Below are 18984 nucleotides of genomic sequence, written 5' to 3'. Positions count from 1 at the left end.
CCCATGAGAATAGCTATCCCTGCTGGTTTATGAGCCCCATGAGAGTGTTTTATTTCTTCCCATCCTTTCACCTTCAGTCTGTGGGTGTTTTGTCTGTGAGGTGTTCCTCATGCAGACAGCATATGTTTTAGTCAGCTTTTTCACTGCTTTGGCTAGAGGATCTGACCAGAACAATTTTAGGAGGAAAAGTTTATTTGAGGACTCATGGTTTTAGATGTATTAGTCCATAGAAGGCCTACTTCATTCCTCAGGGCTTGAGTTGAGGCAGAATATCATAAAGTAGGAGTGTGGCAGAGAGAAGCAGCTCACTTGGTGATCAGAAAGCAGATCCACTCTCCAGATACAAAATATACACCCAAGCTGCTGGGATTACAGGCATGCCCCCCTGTATATTTGAGGTAGTAGCAAATAATGCAAGAGAATGAGTAGGGGGTAAGAGAAGCAAGTATAAACTAGAGCTAGGATAACAAAGATAGGAAGGAAGATTGATTCCAGTCAGTGCTTTAAACCATTAGATGAAATACATTCAAATAGGGTCAAAGTACAATGTTGACTGTTGGATTAACAATTAAAGTTCCAGTTGAATAGTCATTTTTATGATCAAAGTTGACATTAGAGTTGTTTGTAGTAAAGCCTGTCAAGGTGAAGAAATTCTTGTTGAATGTTGGTTTTTATTTTATTGCAGTTTGAACATTTAGCATTTGTCCATCAGTCTTTGGTGTGGCTCTCTCCCTCCCAAGTTGTGGGTCACAGGAGCCAATTCCATAGCTGCTAAGACCTCCAACCAGCAGCTTCTGGTTTGTTGGCTCAGGGGTCTGCAGCTGATTGCTCAGGGGGTGCAGTGTTGTGGCAAGGCTGCTTCTATGGCAGAAGGATGCAGGCTCTGCAGTATCCCTATGATTGCTATGGTTCACCATCTACCAGCTCCCATCTACTGGATTTTCTTCAAGGTATTGAAGATCCTGGTGTTGTCTGTGAATACAAGATATCTGGTTTTGTTTCCCATGGGTGATTTGCAGTGCAGAAGAATTACCCTGATTGAAGCTTCTCTGTAAGGTATTGCACTGAAGGATCTCAGGTGGTTCACCAGACTGTAGTTACTACTGCCCCAGGTTGTGAATGGTGGGCATTGATCCCCTCTGTTGCTAAGTGTGATGCAAGGTCCTGAAAGTATCCCAACAATGGACTTTCAAGGTTAAATCTCTAGTATCAAAGAGAGTATGCAGTACTTGCAGCTGCGAGTTTTTGGTGGAACTCAGTAGGTTCCTCATTTCCCCTTCCTCACCACTCTGTGAGGGACCACACCCTTTCTTGCAGGCTTACCTCAAGTCCCTGTTTGGGCACCAGCTATGTGGACTCTCTCTCTCTCATCCAGGGAGGAGGTCCACAGAACAGGGTAGAGGAAAGTGTGGCTGCAGAGTTGCTAATCAAGACCTCTGGAGACCGAGATGGAAGCAGGTCTGATTTTATTGCAGTTACCAGGTATAAATACTCAGGCAGTAGCTAGGCAGATTATAGGCAGCTACCAATACAATTTCTTGCTAATTGTTCTTACATCGAATAATCAAATAGTCAAGAATAGTGGAGAAGTGGGCCGTGGAGCAAAGCCCCAGGACTGCAACACATGGCCTCACACCCAGGGCTGTGCCTACAGGGTAAGCGGTTTGCCGCTCATGTACCTAGCATGAGGGGAGTGGCCTGCCACTCAGATGCCCTTAAAGTATGCCATGTATGCAGTACGCTTTGCACTTTTCCCCACTTATTTCCACTGAATCCTCTGGAGGTTAATGTCACAATATTGTGGTCCCTTCCCCCTTGGCTGAATCCTCCTGGAATCTTTAAGTCTTAGTTTTAACTACACTGAGCCTCAAGTAACATGTTAATGACAGTTCAGGATTTCCAGCCCCAACACTGCTTCTCTCCACAGTTTCTGCTGGTGTCTGCTTCAGTAAGCCATGATTTCCTATATTTACCAGTCTGTCTCCGGTCTTGAGGCCAGTGATTTGTTATGTGTTCTCCCTTCTTGAAAAGATGAAAACAAGAAAGTGGATTTGTGTTTGTGCATTTCTGTTTTTTAGTGCTCATTAGATGTGATACTGCTTCTAAACTCATTACTCATGGAACTGGAAGTCTCCCTATTTTTGAAGCATATGGTTCTCTCATATAGAATTTATTAGTTGAAAAGGTGTTTTTTGTCTTGTTTTTATGTTCAGCACTTTAAAAATGTTACCCAATTGATTTTTGGCCTTTATATTTCTGAAAAGAAATCACTCTTGAACATTATAATATGCTTCTCTTTTACTACTTGATGCTCTCCCCACTGGGGATTTAACCCGGGGCCTCATGGGTTATCAGTGTTTTATCACTGAGCTATACCTCTAACCCCCTGCTTTCAGCATTCTCTTTTTGTCTTTGATTTTTGACATTCTTATTTTAACTGAGTCTCAGTGTAAGTTTCTTTGGTTTTTTTTCCTCCTTGAAGTTGAACTTTTTGAATGTTTAGATTTATCTCCCCTGCCCCAAAATTTGGGACATTTTCAACCATATTTATTCAAATAACCTCTCCAGCCCTTTCCATTTTCTCTGCATATGCTGGTTCCTCTGATGTCTCTTAGGCTCTGCTAATTTTTAATTCTTTTTTATTTTTGTTCTTTGAGATTGTATAATGTTAATTATACTATTTTCAACTTTGCCAGTTCTTTTCTTTGCTCAAATATGCTGGTAGACCCCTCTGATAAATTTTTATTTCAGTTATTTTATTTTAAGTCCTAGACTTTCTTTTTAGTTCTCTTTTACAGTTTATATCACTTTAACATTAATATCTCATTTATTCAATATTTTTCTCCTCCCCCATTAGGTATTTGAGCATATTGAGAACAGTTTATTTTAGTCTTGTTTAATAAGTCCAACCTCTGGACTTCCTCAAGGATAGTTTTCTTTTTCTAGTGAATTGGCCATACTCTTGTTTATTTGCATGCTTAATAAGTTTTGATTAAAACATTAATTTTTTACATGTTCTAGTATATGTATGTGGTAACTCTGAAAATCAGAATCACATTTTTGGAAGTTTTAGTACTCTAGTTTTGATTTGAATTTATTTAATTGCTAGAGATGTAGAACATTTTTTTCCTCATATTTGGCTTTTTTATACCAAGTTTGTCTTTCTCTATACAGGACTCCTCCTTGTCCCCTCATAATGCCTGAAAACACACTCTAGTTATATTCTAATTATGCCAGTAGTTGTATTTATATTTAAAATTTCTTATGATGAGTGGTAATAAATAAAAGTATAAATTTCCATTAAAATTTCCAGTCATTACATATAGAATGATAAATTTCAGGGGAAAAAAAGTTCCTCATGTGTTTCATTTCAGGCTTTTCACTGAAAAATATTTTGAGCACCTACTATGTTTCAGTTATTATGTGCTAAAGGAAGTATTGGTAAACAAAACAAATTTCTATTTCTCATAGAGATTATTTTAGTGTACTTTTATAAAAAAACATATCTTTGAAACCTACTTAAATTTGCCTTATACTTTCCTTCTTGCTTGCAGTCAATTTTGCTGTTGCTTTGGGAGGTTTCCTTTTCTTTATCACCTACCTTCCAGCTACTAGACTCCTTGTCAATGCTGGACAGATGACATTGAAGCAGAAACTGATTTTCTGCCTCAGCTGTAATGTTGCAATGGCCCTGGGATTTAAATTCCTGCTTGATGCAGAATCAAACAGTGAGTATTTTACTTTGTAAATTTTGCCATATTTTAGTAGGTTTATCTTTACTATCTTAGTGGATGTTCACAGTTTTAATTTTGATTAATATCACTAAACTGTCCTTCAAAAGTTTGTATTACATTATACCAACACCTATAGTGTAATATTAATGTTTTCACATTCTCTCCAAAAATTTACTGCAAGTCTGGTAGAACTGCTTCCTTTTACTTTTGGATTTGTCACTTGCTATCTAGTGGTATTGTGGGAAATAACACTCTACATTTAGTGGCCTCCTTTTTCCTTTTTCTGTTAGTGCAGTGGACATGCAAAGCACTTCTAGTTTTCTATCCTATAGTCAGTATCTGTCCCTACCTTTCCATGATTGTTTTTCCAGAATTATATAACCAGTAAACATTTAGCATGAAGAGAGGTGGAGAGAGAGGAGCCACCATCTTACCCTGAAGGTCTGCTTATTTTCCTTTGAGCTTCCCCCATCCCTGTATTTTCTTTTTGTTTCAATCATTTCTAATTATTTGTTTGGGTATAATGAAAGACACTTTACATGAGTACTTACTCAGATGCCCTCTGGGGCAATCTAAATTCTAAGGGTGTAAGAAAGTGGTTGATTCTACTAGTAATCTCTAGAAAGTGCCACTATTTAATTATGATATAGCAGGATATCTGTTTTAGTCTCACTTGGCCTCTAATTAAATGTCTTCTATTATGTCTTAGAAATGGGAATTAAATGGAATAACATATTCTCATCAGCCAATCTGGACAACTTTTTATTTGCATATGTGCTGGGAATGTTTTTATTTGATACTTTCTTATATGGTCTTGTGACCTGGTATATAGAAGCTGTCTTTCCAGGGCAATATGGTGTGCCCAAGCCATGGAACTTTTTCTTGAAGGTGAGTTCTAATGCTTGTTATTCAAAGAGCTATAGTCCTTATGAGGTGTTTTTAAAAAATATCTTAAAAACCATTATAATTTAATTTTGCACTGTCTATAATTGAATCAATAGATGAGGTGAAAGAACTATTCTTACCTACCCCCCCCAACTTCACTAATTTGTTTTAGCTTTTTCCTAATGTATGCTAAGCCCTCATGTATTTATATAAATGTGTGCATGTGTGTGTGTATATATATATATATATGTATGTGTATGTTTGTGTGTGTGTGTGTATTTCTGTTGTCTATGTACTCACAATCTGCTTTATTTCCTTGGTTAGCCAGGTTTCTTAGTCAGAATCATAGAAAAATGGGAAGCATGAACATCTTGCCTTCTATTATTTTTCCATATCCTTTTTTGTGGGGGGGTCAAAATGATAGAAAAGGGTTGGAGAGCTTTCATACTTTTCCATTCAATTTTGACATTTTATGTCCAAGTTTTCATAATGTGCAATGCAAACATTTAAAATTATGTTTGATGCTTAATATTTGATTCACATATTGCTCAGAGAAGATCAGGCAGAAAGTGATATAATTCTTTTACTATAACCTAGTATTAGAGCAATTTTCATATTTTCTCCCTTGAACAGTTAGGACTTTAATATCCTGCTCTGAATACTGTTGGATTCAAATTATAACCAATTAGCTTCAAATTATTTTTTAGCCCACTGTTTAATTGATTTTAAAAAATGACAGCAGAATGCATTACAATTCTTATTACATGTATACAGTACAATTTTTCATATCTCTGGTTATATATAAAGCTTCAAATTTTAATCCAAGGAATTTTCTAGAATATATCTCAATAAAAATACCTGCTAACATTTATATTGAGATGGAGTACAGAAAATGGATTATAGAAATACATTTGTGTTTTCTAATGTTTCCATTTTCAGGGCCATTACAGTGATGATACTTTTATTCCCTTCTTAGCACTCTTACTGGTTTGGGGAACCACCTAAAAAACAACTTGAACCAATTCAACATCATGAGACAATTGAAAACAAGTATTTTGAAGCTGACCCTACTGATTTGGTAGCAGGTATTCAGATTAAACACTTGCACAAGGTATTATTTCACATACCTCTTTTTCTTAATGAAACTAATATTTAGCTTACATTCATTGTAAATGTTCATTATTAGAAATACCAAGAAAAAAGATTAGGTGCAAATAAAAGGTTGTAGTAATTGTGTTTACTTCTTTTGGGAAATATCAAAAGGAAATTTATACAGTATATTATAAAAAGTCACATCTTTCTTCTTCCTACAGAATAAAATCATATTGCCTATAAACTGTAATTGTCTACTCTATAAATTATCTCATTTAAAATGCAGGGTCTAGTGGAGCTTGATGTTTTGAATATGTGAACATAAATTTCTGGTCACAAATATTTTATATTCATATGTGAACATAAATTTCTGGTTACAAATATTTTTTATTCATCTATTTGTAATCTGCCTGGGCATATGATTGGGGGTGGGGGTGGGCCCTCTCAGTTTATTTGGATCATCTTCAGGTGTTCAGTATTCAGATAAATAGGTTTTCTGGCATTTCCTCACCTCTCAAAGATCTGCTTAAACAACCCACCCCCTAACTCCATAGCTTAGTGATATCCAAAGCATTCTTGAAAATTTGGCTATCTTTGTGAGATGTTTAATACTCTTATGGTCCCCTCTGCCTTTATTATGCAATATGATGTCTCTATATTGGTTACCTTAACCCAGATTAAAACTCAGTCTTTCCTGGTGTCAGGAGAATTTTTCATATAATTTTTGTGAATATTTATAACCTATAATATAGATGAATGATGGATGAGATTTGCTCAAGAAACACACTGGCTGTGACGACTTCCCCAAATCGGCTTTTATTTCTCTATTCTTTTCTTGATTGCCCCTGAGAACCTCATCTAATTGCCAAATACTTCACTGCTCCCCATATTTCCCTAAGACTTGCATATCTACGATCATAACAAAGTTCAGAAGAAACCAAGACCCTGGGTCTTTTTCATTCATTCATTCATTCTTGGTGAAACAGCAAGTTATGGTCAATGTGCTTGAGCAACTTACATTCTAGTGTAAGTAAAAGTAAGTTAGCAATTAAATAAACAAGATAATTACAATATATGATAAATTTCATGAGGAAAATAAAAAGGATGTAGAAATAGAATGGAAAGGAGAAATATTTCAGGTAGGTTATCCAATGAAAATATGGTCATTGTAAATGCTGATCACCCTCTATAAAAATAACCTCAGCTGAGTAGAACCATCTCACCCCAAATCAGGCTATTTCTGGGTCAGCTTAAACCAAATGACTGCTCAAAATGGAGATACAAAGGCCCAGCTCTTTCCTCCAGCTCAGGTCAGTTCTGAATGGTCATCCAAGCTACATAACTCTTTGTCAGTTTAACTTTGTTATTACTGTACTGCAGTCCAACTATTCTGTCTCCTAAATCTGTATCCTTCCCTTCTTCACATAGATGTTGGACCCAAGAGCACTCCTATATGCCAATCTCTTTCTTACATAAATGGAACCTAAATAGTGATTATTGGTACCCAGAATTGACTGAGAAAGCAGATGGTGAGAAGTAGACTGTGGTAGAAGGTAGCCATACAATGTTTATAGGTGATGAATTGAGATGGTATACCTGGGAAAAGAAGGGTATTGCTAGTTGGTGACATGTATCAAGAATTTGAAAAATATGGGATAATTAATAATTATAAACACCATGTAATTGGGTACTATTGTTAGGGAAAAGTGACACACTGGAGAAAATGAAAGACCATATATTATTAGTGTAAAATCTAGTGAGCTTACCAGAAATCATATAAAAAGTTCTCATCCTCAACAACCAAAGAGCAGAAAAATCTGAAAACTAAGCTCTACATGTACTCATAAGTCTAAGAGACCTCTAGGGCAGGGGTTGTGGCTCAGTGGTAGAGCATTCGCCTAGCATGTGCCAGGCACTGGGTTCGATCCTCAGCACCACATAAAAATAAATAAAATAAAGTTTTTTTTAAAAAAAAAAAGAATAAGAGACCTCTAGAGAATGTTATATCTTCTCTTGCCACCATGAAGCCTTGATTAGAATGAGAAATATAGGACCCCAAATTCTGACTCATATTTTCTCCTTAACCTTCAACCTACAGAAATGATCTACTCCTTCCTTTAAAGAAGTAGTTTTCATTCTCCACTTTTTTCAATATGCTGCAGTGGCCTTTGCCCCACAAGACAACCCATACACACTTCTGGCCATTAGGAAAATACCTTGAATTATGTTATAAGATGTAACACACAGCCTCCAAGATGACCTCCAGTGACCTACGTCTTCAAATTTTCATGCCTTTGAATAGGGCTGACCTGGTGGTCAGTCAAAAACTTCAGAAGTGGCAGGATTATTTTCCAAGCCTAAGTCATAAAAGAAATTTAAGCTTGAATATTGGTCTCTCAGATTGCTTCCTCATTACATATTAGTAGTTTGTCAACATCATTACTTGTAGTAATGAGAAACAGAAAATGTACCTAATGAACTGGTTGATTGATCTAATGATGTCTCCAGGAAAATTGGTGAAGGAACTGCCTAATTTCTTCTTGTTGCCTTAGGGGAAAAGGCAATAAATGTGAGAGGAGACAAACTCAAGAAAGAAATGTAAAATATAAAGAATCCAAGAATTGGTTTTGATAATTCCTAGCTTCTCCAAATGGTGGATGCTGTTGAAATTTAAAAAAAAAATCTTTGAATCAAAGATCAAATCTCAGTCTCTGTCAGAAAAACATGATTTAAAGTTTTGAAAGCCAAAATTGTAAAAAGTATTTTGTCATAAACCTCAAAAAGATACAAAATGGTGCCTCAAAGGATTATACAATCATATAATAGAAATTCTAACAACTTAGAGAATTATCTATTAGGAGCTTCAGCAGAAAACAAAGGTAGAGAAAGATTGTCTTAATATATCTGTGCAGATGGCTTTTGTGGCTTAGGTTGAACCCAATGTTTTATATGAAGTTTTGCTAGAAATTGTACCAACTTGAAATGACAGAAAGTACAAAATTAAAAGAGGCCTTTTGGCCTTCAAACTTCTACAGGTGGAAAGCAGTCTGAAAAGAACTTGGCTTCAGACAGGGCTACCTTTCATGGAAAAGGAAGCATAATTAAGAAGAGTCCCGGAAGGTGGAGCCAAGAGTATGGGGAATCATTCTCTGATCTTGAGTCTTAATCAAAGTACTGCCAGCATACCAAGGAATGGATTCAGAATTTCTATTCACTCTTGTGTTTCTTGTTTTCCCCTTTTTGAAAGAAGGTGTGTGTAGTGGGTAACATGTTTATCCCACTATTTTATATTAGGTTTGTGGGGAAGAGTGAAGAATGAAAGATTTCATGTTTGTTTCACAGGCCGTCAGATTTAGAGGAACTAAAGTCTAGAAAATATTTTCAAGAAACATTAGCACAAGAGCTTCATTCACTCCTGGATTTGATTTAGGTTACAGAAATCTGGTCTTTGAGCTGATGCTTCAGCTGAGAGCAGGTGAAGGTATTTTGCATGTAGGAGGATATGAATCATTAGAAGTGGTTTCTAATTGGCAGCTTTCATGATGCCCCCCAGCAATCCTCTTTTCCTTGCCTGTACTACCACCCTGTGCCTTCCTCCCCCACATTGAATTAAGCTGACCTGTGTGACCTGTGTAACACTACAGAAGTGATGGTACATGTTTTAGTGATCTTTTTCGCTGCTGTTTCTTAAGGTCCTAACCAGAGCTGTTGTAGAGGAGTGAGTCTCTTTGGAAGTCAAGTCTTCTAGTCTCAGTCAAGCATTCAGTTGACTACATCCCAAGTCAACATTTTGACAGTCCAAGCAGTAAAAAATGTACTAGCAAGAGGAACATCAGCATCATTGAAAACTGCTGTTAGCAAGGGGAATTACTACCTCAGAACTGGACTGATAGCAGTGAAAATAATGATTCTAAAGTCATAGACACTGGTTGGTGGCACAGGCATGAACACTTTTTCTAACAACAAGTATTGAGTGGTAGTCTGGAGAACTTGATCCACAAATGATGATTGATACATAGTTCCCTTAAGGCAAGGTAGATGGACAGCCAGCAAAGGTACTGCCCAAGCCATGCAATCAGAAGAAAGGATGAGTGGATCATCAGGAGTTGGAGTACAGGCACATAATATCAGTCTATGATCTTTCCATAGTTTCCAGGTTTCAGAGCTGATGTCTGTTGACAGAGGAAGGGCTTATTTGTTAAAGAGAAACTCCTTGAATCATCACAGCAAATGAATGTGATAATGGTTACCATTTATGGTTGTGCATTTGCAAAGGGAAGCTATTTGCTTGGATAACCATACTTAGAGATCAAAAGAAACATCGTTTTCTCCTTGTTAGGGCCAGGAATACATGCAGGATAGACAATAAATGGAATTTAGACCCTTTTCTAGTTTATAAGGGTACATTAGAATCCACCTGGTGAGCATTTACACAGTTGTCAAATGTATCCTTGGAAAATAAATATTTGGAAGTTGGAATAATTTCTACAATGACTCCTTGCCTCTGGGGAAGAACTGTTGTACTAGGGAAGGTCATGTGTAATTCTTTGAAACTACCTAATTCCACTGGTCAAGATGGTAAATTAATTTTTGGAGGAGTGGAAAAGATTTTTTATTTAATATTTTTTAGTTGTAGTTGGACATAATACCTTTATTTTATTTATTTTTATGTGATGCTGAGGCTCAAACCCAGGGCCTCGAAAATGTTAGGCAAGTGCTCTACCACTGAGCTATAACCCCAGCCCTAGAAGAGCTATCTTTAAGCAATGTATAAGTAGTGGTCTCTCATTATATTATGATTTAACTCAACATTTTGTTCCTTGCAAAAGTCCATCCAGACAGGTTCTGAGGGATGAGAATGGATCTCTTACAAACTTAGTAGTCAACCTAATTGCAATTGCTGTGCCAGATGTGGCATCTTTTACCTGTGATACGCCATTAACACAGCCTAAGGATATGACACAGTGCCATTGATTTGAGAAAATTCCTTTTTCCAACACTTAACTTTTTCAGGGTTATGAAAATTCCTTGGCTCTCTGTCCTAACATAATCTGAAGGGAACTTGACTAGCTATTCATCTTACAGAGCATCACTCTGATTCGCTGTATTGATGACATCATTTTAATTGGACCAGATAAGCAAGACATGACAAATATATTTGGAGGCCTTGGTAAGACATGTATTCTGAGAAGGGGTAGGATAAAACCTATAAAGATTTGGGGACACATTAGTAAAATCTTTAGGAGGTATTAGTCTGGGTTCTGTTAGTGCAAAATATATGCCCCAAAGCCACACCCCCAAATGAACCACTTCCTCCAGCCATACCCCACCTATCTCCAATCACCACTCAGTTAATCCCATCAGGGATTAATTCACTGATTAGATTAAGGCTATAACCCAACCATTTCTCCTCCAAACCTTCTTGTCTCTCACACAAGCTTTTATGGGACACCACACTTCCAAACCATTTTGAAAGCAGCATGTTCTATACCTATTGATACTAATTTGATTCCGATATGAAGTGACACAAAGGCTGCCAATTTTGAGTATAGTCCAGAGTCAGAAAGGCTCTGCAGCAGACCCATGTATAAGCACTCCTGCTGCTTGGACATTACAATTAAGCTGACTTTATGGTATTAGTGGTGTCCTACTAGAAAAATATATCATTGCTTTTATGGTTAAGCATTAGTAGAGTTCTGGATCAAGGCCATGCCATCATCAAATGAATCAGAGAAAGCCATCTTTCACAAATAGTTGATGATGTTGCTATTGGCCTTGATAGAGATGAAGCAGCTAAACATGGCATGTCAAATAACCATTTGTTCAGGCTAACCATTTTGAGTTGGATTTCATTAGATCTACCAAATTAGTAAGCACAGGCAAGGCTAGCAGCAGTCCATTATAGAAGTAATACCTAAAGGATTGAACATGAGCAGAATCAAACAACATGAGTAAGCTGTGTAAGCAGGGAGTCTAGATCCTCATATCTTCTACCCCAGTTTCATCAGTGCTTCTTTCTCAGCTCATAGCTATGGCTATATTAGGAATCCACCTTAACCAACTCAAGGAAAAAGCTTGAGCTTTGTCCATAGGTAGCTCATCTTGGTACATGGGTAGAAGCCAGAACTTAGCAGCTACACTGCTGCCCCAAATAATGAGCCTTGAAGGATGAAGAGGAATTCCCCCAAAAGGACAAAACTTCAGACCATTCACATGGTCATCTGCTTTGTGTAGCATGGCCCCAGATTGCTGAACTCATAGGCAAGAATAAATGTTCTAGACAATTAGTTCAGGGTCCTAGAAGAAGAAAGACTGGAAGATTGGGGACAAGGAATTCTAGGATTGAGGCATGTGATGTAAATACAGGAATCAGAACAAAATGTGAAGATCTTTGTAAATGTTAACATTCAGCAGAGATTATATGCCAAAGGAGAGGCAGTAAATAACTAGCTAGACAAACTGATTGAACCAGTGAGCATCAGCCAGCCTTTTGTCAGTGATCATAATCACCTGCAATGACAAGGGTACAGGATAAACTTAAAGCATAAGCTCTCACCATGGATTATCTTGCTACTGCTACTGCCAAATATCCAGCATGTCAGCAAAAAATGTTCAACATCTCTAGCAATTAGGGAAATGCAAATTAAAACTACATTGAGATTTCATCTCACTCCAATGAGAATGGCACTTATAAAGAATATAAATAATAATAAATGTTGATGAGGATGTGGATAAAAAGGTACACTCATACATTGTTAGTAGGACTTGAAATTAATGCAGCCACTCTGGAAAGCAGTATGAAGATTCCTTAAAAGACTAGGAATGGAGGGGCTGGGTTTGTGGCTCAGTGGTAGAGCACTCATCTAGCACTTGCGAGACTCTGGGTTCAATCCTCAGCACAAACATAAAAATAAATAAAATAAAGATATTGTCTCCAACTAAAACTACAAAAGAAAAATATTTTTAAAAAAGACTAGGAATGTAATCACCATACAACCCAGTTACTCCACTACTCCAAAAGATTTAAAATCAGGATACTACAGTGATGCAGCCATATCAATGTTCATAGCAGTACAATTTACAATAGCCAAGGTACGGAGATAATCTAGGTACCCTTCAACAGTTGACTGGATAAAGAAAATGTGGTATGTATACATAATGAAATATTATTTAGCCATAAGAAAAATGGCATTATGGCATTTGCTGGTAAATAGATGGAACTGGAAACTATCACGCTAAGTGAAATAAGCCAATCCCCAAAAGTTAGAGGTTGAATATTTTCTCTGATATATGGAAGCTAATCCAAAATAAGGGAGGGGGGACTAAAAGAGAAGAAAAAAAGAAAAGGAGAAGGAATTTCATCAAAACAGAGGAAATGTCAGTAGAGTAGACCAAGGGGATTAAGGAGGAATAGGGACAGAAATAGGGAATAACAGTGAAATAAATCTTACTGAATGCATGGATGTGGCGCAGTGGGTCCTGGCACTGGGTGTATCACAGGACACTAAAGATAAAAAGTAAATTTTAAATGGATTGAAGAGGTGGAGTGGAGTGGAGGGAGGGGAGTGGGGGGTGCCATGATGGGGACTACTGGGGACTGAATTGGAGTGGGTTGTATTCAATGTTTTTTTGATTATATCAGGGCATATCTTGGTGTTGTATATAGCTCTAAAAAGGAATAAATAAAAAGTATATCAAAAAATCACTATAGGCCTTTTGAAGGAGAGGAGTATGATATTGTTTGAAAAGATCACTCCAGCTGCTATAAGGAGTATTATTAGAAGAAGAAAGACAAATTGAAGACTTTTATCATAGCTCAGGTAAGATATTATGGCAGCATTGACTATGCTGAAGATAGTGGAAGTATACAGATGCAAAACATAGGTTGGATGTGTGTGATTGAGGGAAAAGAGAATATTAGTGTGCATTTTCATCTTGTGACATAAAGAAAAGGTCAATTAGTGGAGTAATGTTTGGATATTGGAGACACTAGAGGACTCAGGATTTCTTTGGTTTGTTGACTGATCAATTTTTAAACGAGTGTGGGAAATGAGGAGCATGATTTTGAATATAGGAAATTTAATCATCATCCAAGTAGAGATTTCAATAAGTAATTACACAAGCCTGATGCTTAGGTCTAAGAAGTAGATGTGATGAAAACACTTAGCCACCATTTGGAGTGAAAAGTCAAATAGATTTATTTTCTCTTACACAGGTCTTTGTAGTCATTATCAATGGGTTATATTAGAAGGACTATGTCCTTTAATTTTGAATGACATGGGCTTGAATCCCAACTCTTTCTTTAAAATATTTTCACCTCTTTCATGTTTTTATTGGTATATTATAATTATACATTGCTGTGGTTCCAGTCAATTAATTGCTCGGCTACCTTGTTGCCAGGGGGTAGAGACACAGAATCAACACACAGACCCCGGGAACTAGTGAGAGAACTGGCTGGAGACCCACCTCAGGACGTCATCCAGTAGCTCAGTTTATTTTTAGAATGCATATAATTGTTACAGGGTTTGAGTGGGGCATGCCCATCAATCATACACAAGCAAGATTGATAGTATCCATAAGCCAATCATCTTATGCCTAATGTAACCACACTATGAGGATGCTCTAAATATTGCTATCATCAGGAAGGGACTTTGTCCCTAGGGGAGGGGATTTATAAAAAGTTCCATTCCTGAAGCTCCTGGCTATCAGTTTCCTGGTCTGGCAGCTTGGCAATGCTAACCACAAGTGCTAAGGATGTGGTTTCACTAATGGCTCACTAGAGCAGAGCATCCCATCCTGTAGGCATTACTATCAGGCCTGAACAAATGTAGATTCTTCAAGCACTCCAAGCTGCTCATAGCTGCTAGCTGCTAGCTGTAAACTGAAAGTTATTCCAATATTACATTATAGTAAAATTTATTATAACCTATTTGTACCTGCACACACAAAAAAAGATAATTTTATTTCATTCCACAGTAATTCCACCTTTCCCTTCCCCTCCTGCATTCTCTATCCCATTACTCCGCTTTACTGGCCTTGATAATTTCTTAATTGATTCATTATAATTATACCTAAAAGTGGGATTCATTGTGATATATTTGTACATACACATAGCATAATTTGATCAGTTTCATTTCCTAGTATTTCTGCTGGTCTCCCCTCTGTTTTAATGAGGTCCCTTCTTTATTCCTTTTTTTATCTTGATCTTATTCATATAAAAGAAAACATTTGATTCTTGACATTATTTCACTTAGCACTTTGTTTTCTAGTTCCATCTATTTACCAACTATTTAATGAGATGATGATGATGTTCTTTATGAATGAATGAAACTCCATCGTGTGTGTGTGTGTGTGTGTGTGTGTATCATGTTTTCTTTATCTGTTGAGAGACACCTAGACACATTCCACAATTTGGCTCTTATGAATTGTGCTGCTGTAAACATTGGTAAGCATATATTACTGTGCATTGCAAATTTTAATTCTTTTGAATAAATACTAAAGTGCTAGAATATGGGCTGGGGTTGTAGCCCAATAGTAGAGTACTTGCTTCACATGTGGAAGGCACTGGGTTTGATCCTCAGCACCACATAAAAATAAAGATATCATGTCCATCTACAACGAAAAGATTTTTTTAAATATTAAGGAGCAGAATAGCTGAGTTCTGTGATGGTTCCATTCCTAGTCTTTTGACAAATCTCCATAATGATTTTCAGAGTGGTTGTACTAATTTTCAATCCCATGGACAGTACATAGTTTTTTCCCCCCTCATCCTCACCAGTATTTATTATTATTTCTATTATTTATGGATGCAATTTTAAATGGAGTAAAATGAATTCTCAGTGTAGCTCTGATTTGCATTTCCCTGATTGCTAAGGACGTTGCAATGTTTTTTTCATATATTTGTTGGCTATCTGTATTTCTTATTTTCAGAAATGTCTGTTCATTTACCCACTTATTGATGAGGTTATTTGGGTTTGTTTTGTCTTTGGTATTTTTTAGTTCTTTGTGTATTCTGGATATTTTTGTATTTTTTTCAGAAGAATAGCTGGTAAATATTTTCTCCCACTCTGAGGACTCTCTCTCTTAACGTTCTTCATTGTTTCCTTTACTGAAGCTTTTTAATTTGATAGTATCCCATTTATTGATTCTTGGTTTTAGTTTTAGGAGTCTTTTTTAAGAAAGTCAATACCTTTACCTATTTGTTAGAGTGTTGACCCTATGTTTTCTTACAGCAGTTGCAGAGTTTCTGGTCTCATTCCTAGTCTTTGATCTACTTAGAGTTGACTTTTGTTCAGAGTGAGAGATAGAAATCTAGTTTTATTCTTCTACTATGTATACCGAGTTTTCCTAGTACCATTTGTTTAAAAGTCTCTCTTTCCTCCAGTGTATGTTTTCAGTGCCTTTGTCAAGGATCAGATGAATGTACGTGTGTGAATTTGTCTTCTGTTCTATTCCATTGGTCTTCATATCTGTTTTTATGCCAATACCATACATTTTTGTTATTGTAGGTATCTTTAATTTGAGATTGGGTTGTGATGCAGTACTCATCTCATTTTTATTAAATAGTAACCAAAATCTTCTTACAAGTTTATATAGCATTCATGTCTTCTCCAGGTAAGAGAAAATCCACATACCATCTCTCCTTGAAAGTTTCTATGTTTTATTAAATTTCAGGCTAATTGTTTGCCTGTAAACCTCACCTCTCTGATGGGTTGGAGAAAAGTTATGGTTTTGTAAATTATTCAGCTTCTACTTGTTGCCAGAATGAAAATGATGTTTTTCCAGCTTTTTGCATCCTAAACAGAAGCACTGCTAGTTTACACAAGGGAAAATTTCAGAAAAACATCTATGTGTAGGTTTTTTATTGGCATTTCTCCAAATTAAGACAAAGAAATGAACTGAAGATGATTGTGGCAACTTATCGACTTTAAGATGGTAATTGAAATAAAGCAGAAACAGATGAAATTTTCAGAGGATACTTTAGATCTATTGTGAGATTCTGAAATGTATGTTCCTGTAGAAATTTGTTTGTTTTCACAGTTCTATCTTTTTTTACTTTTTTCCTCATATGATTAATGATGTGATCTTATTTTTGTCTATAGATAATTGATATGAGTGCTTGTTCTTCCAAAGTGATTGTGAAAAATATATAATTAGTATTTGTGGGTTTTCCCCCCACAGGTATTCAAAGTGAATCATGCTATCAAAGTAGCAATTAAGGACTTGTCTTTGAATTTGTACGAGGGGCAGATCACTGTTCTTCTAGGACATAACGGAGCAGGAAAATCCACTACTCTGTCAATTCTTTCAGGTATGTGTTCAGTTCTCATCAGAAGATGTCTTCACCCAGAAATTGTAAATAAAGCAATGAGGCTTTTGTGTATATTCTTTATGTTAAAGTTTAGTCATTTTAGTGATACATAGTTTAATAAACCACTTTCTTTTTAGGTTTACAAATAATTATGAAAATTAGAATGAGAATTTTGGAGGGAAAAACATTATATAATGTAGAAATGGTTAATGTACTAAGGAGACATAGCAATTTTTAGTACACATGCATCAAAGAACAGAGCATCAAAATAATTAAAGCAAAAAAACTGACTTGAAAAAAAGAGTAGATATGTTTACAATTATACTTGGAGACTTCAACACTATTCTTTCGGTACTTGATATAACCAAAGGGCAGAAAATTAAGGATGTTTGAAAATTAGCAGCACTATTAACCAACATGATCTAATTTGTGTTTATATAAAACTTCATCCTAACAGTTGGGCCTACTTGCTAGGCGTAATACCCAATGAGGCAACGAGCTTAATAGACAAGGCAAAGAGACAGCCAAAGAGACCATGCTAAAACTGCTGTCATCCCAAGGTGACTTCATATGAGAAGTGTTTACTTTCCAAAGAGTGGTAACACCAAAGACATTGTGCTGCATGGGAAATAGAATTAACCAGAATAGTCTAGCAAAGTTACAAAGTAAATGATGACAAAAACCATACCTGATGAAGACTAAGGGGAATTGGTATCTACAAAAAATTGCTCAAATACATTACAAAATATCCAGTTTTCCAAAAATGTTTGAGACATGCAAAGAAACAAGTGTGAATAATACTGGGGCAGAAGAACAGACAACAGAAATTTGTTATGAGAAGTTCCAGATTTTAGGTTTAGAAATCAAAATGGTCATAATAATAGTTCAAATAAACCTTGATTAAAGAAGTAAAGGTAGAGCATTCAAGATGGAAGGGTAGAGGAAGGCTGCATTCCTAATTCTTCTGTAGCTCAGGATTCAAGCAGTAGGAGTACTGCCTCTTAGCAAGGTGGGTAAAAGGTATTTCAGTAAAATCCGGTATTGGATTTTCAAAGTGTCTTAGAGATTAAGAAATTTGGGTACAGTAAACAAGAAAGAATACATTTGAGCTTAGCTGGCAGTGGTGTGCCAGAAGTGGTATTGGTGCTGGTTCACCACAGAGGGAGGGAAAACACAGAGAAATACAGATTTGATATGGAAAAAACAACATTAGAAAAGCAGCCTGAATTTAGCTGATCCAATAGCTGCACTGAGCACTGATGCTTGAAAAGCACTGTTTTTCAACTGGCCACAGAGAGCTGAGGTGAGAGCCATCATGAAGCAGCCACACTGCAGCTGCTGGTGTGGAAGCAGGAGATTGTAGCAAACAATGCCACACTGTCCTCGCAAGTACCTACCAGGTGGCCTCGGGTGTACCTGACAGGACATGAGTGAAAAAAGGCACAGTTAAGGTTGTATCCAGGGGATTCAAGTCATAAAAGTGGAGACCTGCAACCGACCGGCAGAAGAGGCCCAGTGGCCCGCCGGTGTGGTAGACACATCACCCCAATTGGAGGAAGGGCCCAGCTGCCGCCCGCAAGGTAGGCAGACCACGCGTCCCGGAGAAGGGGCCCAGCAGCCCACCGGCCTAGTTGAAAGATCACCCCAATTGGAGGAGGGGCACAGCCGCTGCCCGCGCCTGCAAGGTAGGCAGACCTGCAACCTGGAGAAGAGGCCCAGCGGCCCGCCAGCGTGGTTGACAGATCACCCCTATTGGAGGAGGGGCCCAGCCATTGCATGCAAGGTAGGCAGACCACGCGACCTGGAGAAGGGGCCCAGCGGCCTGCCGGTGTGATAGACTGATCACTCCAATTGGAGGAGGAGCACAGCCGCCACCCGCCCCTGCAAGGGAGACTTTGCAACTATACAAGAGCAATATAAATATACAGGGGGAAAATTCAATAACACAACAGTTTTGCCAAG

General features: G+C 37.2%; 1 protein-coding gene across 1 annotated transcript in view; it reads left to right on the top strand.

Moving 5' to 3' along the window:
• LOC124093507 (phospholipid-transporting ATPase ABCA3-like) overlaps window positions 1–18984 on the top strand; it is an 82286-nt gene that overhangs the window by 23236 nt on the left and 40066 nt on the right. Inside the window, 4 exon segments of the mRNA XM_046445970.1 lie at window positions 3555–3728; window positions 4444–4622; window positions 5596–5730; window positions 16893–17022. Of these exon segments, the coding sequence (XP_046301926.1) occupies window positions 3555–3728; window positions 4444–4622; window positions 5596–5730; window positions 16893–17022 (618 nt within the window).

This window comes from Marmota monax, unplaced genomic scaffold, assembly GCF_021218885.2.
Source record: "Marmota monax isolate L192 unplaced genomic scaffold, Marmota_monax_Labrador192_F-V1.1 WCK01_AAM20220418_F8-fsc00035, whole genome shotgun sequence".
Lineage (NCBI taxonomy): Eukaryota > Metazoa > Chordata > Mammalia > Rodentia > Sciuridae > Marmota > Marmota monax.
Note: the sequence above shows the minus strand (reverse complement) of the source record. Positions and strands in the feature narration are given on the sequence as shown.